This window comes from Argiope bruennichi, chromosome 1 (genome assembly GCF_947563725.1).
Source record: "Argiope bruennichi chromosome 1, qqArgBrue1.1, whole genome shotgun sequence".
NCBI lineage: Eukaryota > Metazoa > Arthropoda > Arachnida > Araneae > Araneidae > Argiope > Argiope bruennichi.
The window spans coordinates 148180106-148189368 of record NC_079151.1 but is presented as its reverse complement, the minus strand read 5'-3'; the positions used below and the strand labels follow the sequence as shown (position 1 = coordinate 148189368).

At 32.8% G+C, this 9263-nt stretch overlaps 1 protein-coding gene across 1 annotated transcript in view; it reads right to left on the bottom strand.

The window, feature by feature from the left end:
- Window positions 1-1760: 1760 nt before the first annotated feature.
- LOC129981436 (uncharacterized) overlaps window positions 1761-9263 on the bottom strand; it is an 86624-nt gene continuing 79121 nt past the window's right edge. The window contains exons 6-7 of the mRNA XM_056092279.1: window positions 3966-4129; window positions 1761-2327 (exon numbers count right to left, since the gene is read on the bottom strand). Coding sequence (XP_055948254.1) covers window positions 2136-2327; window positions 3966-4129 — 356 coding nt within the window. The 3' untranslated portion in view covers window positions 1761-2135. The remainder of the gene's footprint in view (window positions 2328-3965; window positions 4130-9263) is intronic.

The following is a 9263-nucleotide window of genomic DNA, read 5'->3' as shown; positions in this document are numbered from 1 at the left end:
AATTTCCCGATGGGCTAGAGACTTGAACTAAACTGGATGATCGTGCACTATTAGCTTTCTTATCTGCTCGATACAAATTTTGTCATCGAGTGCAGTTCATCGGAAAGCTAGTTTAAAATCGATTGCAACATTTCACATATACACGACTAAGAAGTAGAAAACAATTATTTAAATAAAAATGTATTACATCTTTTTTTAAAGAAATTATTTTATTCTAAAAAGTATAAAATAATTTATCCCAGTTCTATGCAAATTTATAATTTCATCTGAAAATTTGTGATCGTGAATCCTTAAGATTCAAGAAAATATATTAATATTTATATATTATATATATTAATATTTTTATTTAACTAATAACTCTTTATTTGCACAAAGGTTTCAATCCGAAAGCATCATCAAATTGCAAGTTTCCCTATTCTGGTATATATTTCGAGGGTAAGTGGGAGGATGATTTTATGCTGCTGCTTTAGTGGTTCATTTTTAATATTTCTGAATTTAATTATCAAGTTTTTGTAGGAGGAATAAGACCCCCACCCACCCCAAAGAAAGAGTCAGGGATAGGTATTATTAATTGAATTATTTGATTATTAATTGAATTTTATCACAGAGTGCTGATATTTTATGGTTCCCCAAATTGTGTCCAAATTATGTTTTTTCCTTGACTGTAACTCTTTTTTTTAATTGAATTCTTATACATGTATTTTAAATAATCCTCCTTCTCAGTGAGCTTTGAACGGATAGAAGACAGATCAGCGAAAGTTAATATTTGGAATGAGCCAAATAATTAATTTCGGATATGGACTCGGAGAATTCATTCATTCGAAGGTTAATATTTGACGATTACTTTTAATAATGCCGATTACTTTTAAACCATCTCATACCTTTTGAATTTTTATCATTTTATGCTCAACGCTTTCCATTTGAAATTTTACTCTTAATTTAAAAAACCCAGATTTTGTTTTACTAAGACTTTTAAGATTTTCTGCTCTCTCACTTTGCTCAAGACTCTCTTGAGTCGGCATGGTTTTTTAAATAAATAAAATTGTATTAGACACTTGAAATAATGGTACAAGAAAAATATCACCGAATAATAAGTTCGATAGATGGAATACAAAAAGTGACTTTAGTTCACTTGCAGTGTCAGTCCCTCCTTCTGGGGTGGCGAAAGGGGATATTCCTCAGTTCAGACTGGGTTCTCGTGCGAGTTGGTCCCAGAGATAGAGGCTCCTCTACTAAGCAGGAGAGGAAATGCTCCAATTTGCTATTGTTCACATTTACCTCCTACTAAGCAAGGGTGCGATCGAAGGTTGCATTTTTATGATGCTTTTAATTATTTAATTAGCATTCATCAAATCATAATTTCATATATTTTTGTTGAATTTTACATTAAATTGTTTAAAAAACTACACCTCACTTCATTTTATTGAACAAGGTACAGTTATAAAAGAGATGAAGGCAATGGAATAGTGTCAATTTCTTTGTGTTTTCTCTGCATGATATTTTTCGGATTTTGTTCTCAAATTTTTTAAAAAAAGCACATTTACATTTGTATCGTGTTTTTATTTTATACCGTAATGAAAGTATTATTATGTGATTACTTCTTCTTGTTTTTAACTATTTATGATCATTTGGCACAACTGATTTTTGCACAAATGCGAATTTAAATATGTTTGCTAAATAAAATGTCCTCCATGTCATTAAAACATGAATTAAACCAAACCATGTAAAGTGACAGAAAGAAAAAAAACGCACTTCACGAGTATTGTTTCACAACTCTATTTTAATCTAACATACATATCCATGTCATCAAAATAGAAGTGAAGATATTTTTGTTTGAGCTAGCTCTACAGTGAAGATACATCGAGTATTGAGTCAACTGTACAGAGATCCATCTTTTATGAAAAAAGCAACTGCGTATTGAAATCATATGGATCGTAAAATGTGAAACATTTCATATAACAGTGAGAAAAGTTACGAGGAAAATATTTCTCGCGTCGAATGAGAATTAAACATTGAATTAGAATCTAGTACGGAGCCTTTTAAAATAAGGCAAGGCAAGTATGTTGAGTGTGAAGACATGATCCAGTTGTTCAGAAGCTGAGATTCATTTGATTGCTCAGTTGGGTGAGAGTCCATCAGTGCAGTCCGTTCCCCACACTGGCCTGGCATGTGGATGTCCGTCTTCCGGGACCTTCACTCTCGGGGATGTTCAAGGAAGTGGTCGAATTGGCCACGAGGGGGGACTTCATCAGCAAGGCTTTGATAATCCAGGAATCGTTCTTGAAGCCTTTACAGAACTCTTCGCGGCTCAGTTTTCCATCTTTATCCTAAAATGAGAAATGCTTTTTTTTACAACTGTAAAAATGAGTTCATTTGAATTTTAACTTAATATTAGAAAGTGAAAGCTTAAAATATCCTTTTAAACTGGGAACTCTAAATGGCTTTTCCCACTTTTGAAATAATAATGGGATCACTGCTTCCTTCTGATATCTAAGTTTACCTGATCGTGTATTTTCTTAATAGCAGTAAATCAGCCATCTGTAATAAATGAAACAAGTATGAGAATAAATAAATCTGTAAGATGATCGAGTGACCTCATCAATCAGTTCTGCTGAAACAGGGAAAGATTTAATCACTAATGATTGATTGGAAAATCGTTTGTAACAGTTTTAAAGTAGCGAGGAAAAGTTCTGAGGCAATTGCTGTAAGAAGGGCTAAAACTTTTTTTTAAATGTCTTGAAAATTGGGGAATTTCTGGCTAACTTTTTACTCTCAGAATACAGGTATTACTACAGCGAATTTTTGACGAGTGTTTCATTAGGTTTCATTTCTTTCTATATGTATCTAATTAAAGTGATGAGGACTTCCAAAATATTTTTTTTAGTTTTAAATTTTGCAGACATTAACAGGTATGTTATAATAGAATGCATACAAAGTTTCTTTGTAATGTGTTTGTTTATTTCTGAATCATGGGTGTAGTTATGACATTTAATAACAATTAATATGATAAATGTTTCAGGAGCTTTAAAGTTATTCGAAAACATATATATATATATATATATATGTATGTATGTATGTAAAACACATATTTCTAAACAGTTTCGGGACCGAAGAGAGAAGGCAATTTGAAATTTTGTAGATTCCATCCCAGGAGGTATTATTTATGTACAAGAAGGATGCTGCGATGATGCGTCAGTCTATAGCCCGACACAGGAACGAAAAAGAGCGAAATATTTTTCCTTCGGTAGTCTTATACTATGAGATTCAAATAAGGATTTCTTTACACGTGTCGATTCAGGTAAGGGAATGTAGGCACCTTTTAAAAAAATTTGTTTAGCTTGACAAATTTTATCCTTTCAATCGGAGTATGGGAGCTTGCTATTTCAACAAATTTGCAGAGCTCGAGTAGCATTAATTAAATAAGAAAGGTGGAATTGGATCAAGAAATAAAAACATTTTAAGTTAATATGGGTTAAATTAAGATAAAAATTAGGAAATTAATTAGGATTTAATATATATATCACTTGAAGCATTAAAAGTTTGAAAATTCTACATTTTCTTATTTTGAGGTAACAGTCATTTCAATAAAATAATGCCTATGATTTTGAATTTAGTCAATAACGTTTTCTTTACGTATGTAAACCTTTTTGCACATACGCATTTCTGCAGAATGATAATATTCCGATGAATATAACAAGTAATTGAATAATTAGCCTATTTTGCACTTCTCAGAAGTTGGGAATTGTTAGTTTTATTTTTTTGTATCTCTTGAAAGAACTCCTTTGTGTAAACAAAAGTAACATGAAGCTTTCAGCTACACTCCAACTCCCCAAAAGCTGTGAATGAAACAGAAGTTCCAAGGAGATAAAGTTAAAAGCAAATAACATATACATACGTATATATGTATGCACACGCAAGTTGCATATAAATATCAGAAATAAAGCATGCATCAGCTGGTGGCTCACCGTATCGAGCTTCGTGAAGAGCTCGTCCACCCTTTTCTGGGCGGCGTCCGTTTCGGTCGTGTCTCCGTCCTTCCCGTGCATCCTGTGGATGGCCCTGACGATGTCGAGCATCTCGTCCCTCGTCACGTAGCCGTCGCTGTCAAAGTCGTACAGGCTGAACGCCCCTGTAGGAAGGAAGCAGCGGTCACTTTTCTCTTGAATTCAATTTTGAGATGCTTTTTTCAAAAAGATTTAGTTTAAAATGTGAAGAAAAAAATGTCATTTAAAAAGTTATAATATGTTGGTGTAATCTTTAGTTTATTGTGTGCAAGCATTCGACTTTTATTCCCAAGTTCCTCGTATACTCTTGCATAACTATGCCATTGACAATGTGTGACTGGAAAGGATTTTGTCATGCAACCAGTTTCAATCAATCCTAGCAAACATCTTCTGAAAGCTTACAACATTTCCTTTCACATCATCCATCTTCCTTTTTTCAAAATTAGTAATGTTAATTTTTTTTCCATAGAAAAATGACTTTTACACTTTTTTCCATAGAAAAATGACTTTTACATTATTTAATTTTTTATAATTATAACCACAATAACTTGTCACAAATGCAGACGTCTTTAGTATTTTCGTTAGATATCATGATAATGCGGGTGCAAATAAACACAATAAACTAAAATTGTATGTAATATTCACCTTCGATGTGAACGTCGATGCATCACTAAATAAATAAAATATTTTTATTAGAAAAGTTTATGATGCAAGCAGCACAAGTTAAAATTTCATTTATTCCTTTGTGCCGTTATTGTTTATCGCACGTGTCATAGACAAGTCCGCTGACAAGGTCAGCGATTTTAAGCAGAGCTTTAATGTTTCTTGTTTCAGTAGCACCATCTTGTTCTAAGAGCACGTCTTAGCTACTGATGCTTTACAGCACTTTTTACGGGACGGATTTTATTCATACATTTTATTCACAGATCAGAGGACGATCACCTCTGACCAAGTACCCCCAATTGTGCTCTCTCGAGTTGGAGGACTGTGGCTACGGCAGAATTATGCATGCACCAGCCACACAGAGAGTCTTCCACTGGCAGGGTTCGAACTCATAATCCAAGACATGCGAATCCAGCGCCCTATCAACCAGGCAATCCTAACCTACAATTTTTCGTGTTCGAATAGACAGAGGCATGACTTTTCCTAATAGAAACAAAAACTGATCTGAGCATATCTCGACAGTAGAGAATCCGAAGACATAAATCTCAGAAATCAGAACAAGAAACGTTTCTTTTTAAATTATATTTGGTTTGTAGGTTCAAGTTCATTTTGTTCCATTTTTTTTTTTTTTTTGTAAAACTATTTGGAATTATAGACGAAGTATTGGGATTTGTGAATGGATTGCTCGTCACTGAACTACTTTGCATAGATCACAGTACTTGTATTACAATTTGCGGCAGTCTCGATACAAAGATAAAGTCAGCATATTCATTTGTGATTACAGTTCGTTCACAATTTTCATTCTCTTTTTTAAAATACGCATTTAATAAAAGAGAAATTATGATTTTTCTCATTAGAAACACATCATTAAAATCTCAGAATGTAAAAATAGAAAAGTAAGAATCGTTACCATCGAAAGAATAAGAAATCGGAAAATCTGTCATTTAATTTTGCTGAATTGCACGAATGTTAGCAAACCATCCATACCAATTACTCTTATTGAAAAACGTTGCTCGAGTGAGTACAAGAAGAGAAGTTTGTAATCGCATCGTAATGTGTTCCTTGCCTTTCTGTTAGAAGATCCGTGGGGAATAGAGCTTCAAAAACAAAATGTGATATTTTCAGGAACAAAAAGTTAATTTATTGAAGTTTACGCTACTAATGTCAACAGTTCACGGCATCAAAAGAGGGATGGATTTTTCCTATTTTAACTGTTTGTGTCTGAGAAACATATAATCTCGGCTCTTTTGGGTTACGTAACATTAATATTTCATCTTGATAATTTTAACTAGAAAGCAGTAAAAAACAAATTACTATTACAAATTGCCATTGCCATTTGTTATTTTTTGGATTTACTACAATGCATACGAATTTTTGAAGGTGTGGGAATGTTCGGATGGGAAAGAAGACCCGAAATAGATTTTAACACATTTCGTCTTCAGTGTTCGAAAGTGTGTCAAAATATGTCTCGACAATTTTGTTTGACCATGTTTACGTATCTTAACACACCAGCTGTGGGTAGAGCATTTCCACAATAGCGAAAAGTTTTATCTTTCTTACCGACTATTGTGCTTTTAGATGCGTTATTATAATAGCATTGCACATTTTTTTTTGCACTTTTTGTGTAAATGAACGCCCTTAATGCGCCCAAAATACCTGTCTTAGCCGCGTTATCTTACATCTAATTGTCCATTGCAAGCGCCAATTTCACATTTTTTTTCCATGTCAAATATGTAATTGATTCCAACATTAAAATGAATTGGCATCATTTATATCCAATGGCATATCAGCTAGATTAAAACATGTTGGTATTTAAAAAATAGTAATCATTATTTTACTGTATACATATATTACGAATATTTGATCAATCGGTTGTAATTAATAATAATCGGTTATTATAATAATAATCGAGAAAAATGATTAATCACTTTATCACAATGACCAAAACATATATATCCTACATCTCTATCTCTTTTAATAATAAATGAGAACTATAAATAAATTATCGTTGCGTTTCTTGATTGCACAATAATTCATTTGATAGTGAAGATTGTGGTCTGGGTGAAATGACTTGAAGACACATGTTGTCTTTTACGGGGTTTATTGGTAACATTAACAACAAAAGGCACAGGATTACGCCAAGTGCAGAAGGCCTACACATAAAACTTCTCGGGAGAGAGAGACCCGAGATAACACTCCCCCTAGTACAGGAGTTAAGTTCGCTTCTACTGGAAAAAAAATATCCTAAACAACAACAGAGAGACCACGTGATACATGATTGGCAGCTAGCTCCGCCCAGGAAGATCACGTGGTTAATTGAATTCTCAACAAGAACATGTGTCTCTGAAAGGAATTAAATGTTTAGCCTAGAGTGACGACGTTTAGTCCGAATTGACTTTGAAGGATAAAAATAGGCACGTTTGAGCATTTTGAAATTTCTAATGGAGTTTTTCATTTGCTATTTTAGAAATTTTAATTAATTAAAAATTTGACGAGGTTGTAATGTTTTCCCACGATTAATTAAAAAATATTATTGCAAAAAATTGCTTATACACGGTTTTAAAATTTAAAAAATTGTAATTTTAATAATACTAATTTATTTAAGCATGCACTTTTTTTATCAGAATTTTGTGGATTAAAAAGAATATTTTGTTTAGTATAATTTTCAAAGAGAGTAATTTAATGTTGCAAAGATATTGAAACTGTTACATCGTTTTATACAATATTTAATAGTTGAAAACTAAAGAAAGATTCTGCTTTGGTTTCGTAAGAAACAAAAAAGTGAATTACAGTTCTGCGAAAGACAAAGCACAAATGACATGAAAGATTAATTGGACAATCACATTTTAATAGCATCTGATGTAATAACATTTCAGTCCATTAGAGATGTTCATGCATACGATAAAGAGAGCTGGTGTAAGGCTACCATTTAAACATAGTCTTAATATTCACAATTTAATGCTTAAAAATAATCACAAACATAAAGTTGCTATACAAGATTACATTAAAACTGAATGCAAGCAATTTTATAATAGAAAAAGGCTTGGCAACAAACAACCCTAAAAATATTGCTGCGTGATACTATTCTCTACACTTCGGTACTTTTTGCAAAAACTACTGTTAAAGGGATCTTTTAAAGATATTTTGAATGCATTTGGAAGAATATTGCAATCTATTTGTATCTGTACAAAATTCCAAATAATTCATATTTAGTTAATAATTCATTTCATTGTATAACAACCTAAAATAACTTATACTTCATACAAATATATCCCTAAATTACTTAATAAAAAAAATGGCTCTCCGAACATTATTCCCTGAGGTGAAAAAAAATGAAAGAGTTTTAACATTTTTTAAGGTTTCCCTTTTTGATGCAAACTACAAAACCCTCGTTTTCTCTTATTACTCCACAAAATAGCTCAAAAATTCATGTATTTTAATGCTTCCGTTCTTCAAACATTTTTTTTTTTTCATTTTCATTCTTTCCTAGAAGCGTTAAAAATGGAATTCATTCCCATCTCCTGTTGCTACAATTCAACTCTACAAGGAGAAAATGCGCTCAGCTAGAAACGGGAACTCTCCTTTCAATCTCCCCCTTTTCAAGCATTCTATTTTTGGAAAGCGAGCGAAAGTTTCACCATAAGAACTATAAAAAATATATTCTGTCTGCTGAAAATAGTTTTATCGTTTTTGTCAAAACAGGTCTTTTGAGTACGATATGGAAGCGGAAACCTGCTGAGTGGACTTTTTTGGAGATCTCAAGCTCATTTATTTCCTTTCGTATCTAAATTTAGTTACTCTAAAGAGTTCTCCGTCCAATATTTATTTTGAAACGCTTTGGAGAAACGTGAAAGTTTGAATGGGAATAAATATAGATTTCTCCGTCAGTTAATATTGACTTTTTTCCTCCGCATCATCTTGTGACGTCTCGTCATCCGAGAGAGATATTTCTAAAAATGTCCTTTAAGCGAAATCCTTTCGTTCTGGGTAAAAAGTTAAATTTTAGACATTTTCACTACATTTGTGGGGGAATGAAGGTCATTAAGATCCGTCCAGTGGAAGGAAGAGGACGTATGTTTTCGGAAACATTTCTTCAATGATCACATTTCCCACAAAACAAATACAAAGACAAGACAAGATATTAACGCTTACACCACTCTAACAGAACAGCATCTCACCTCATTTTTTAAAAACAATCGCAGTGCATTACGGGATGCCTACCTAATTAGGTATCGCCATCTATGATCCAAAAGAGAAGATAGAGTAATGCAACTGCTACACATTTAATATATAGGTTTTAATCTCTGTAGCATTAGCTCTTTTTTTTCTTCTTCCTTTTATATTATTCGCATTTTCATTTATTCAGCATTGACAAATCTCATTAATTCTCTGAGATCACTGAATACGAGAGTGTCGGTGGCACAGAAGGGACGCGCTCTGTTACAGGCTGCAAGGTGGGCGATAAAAGGCAATGACCGGAAGGGTATGAAAAACAAATCGGTTAAAAAAAAGACTTTTTTAAAATAGAATCAAGCTCTTTGGGTCATGTGAAAGTCTGGGAAATCCTAAAATCTACTCCACAGCTATGAAAGGAGA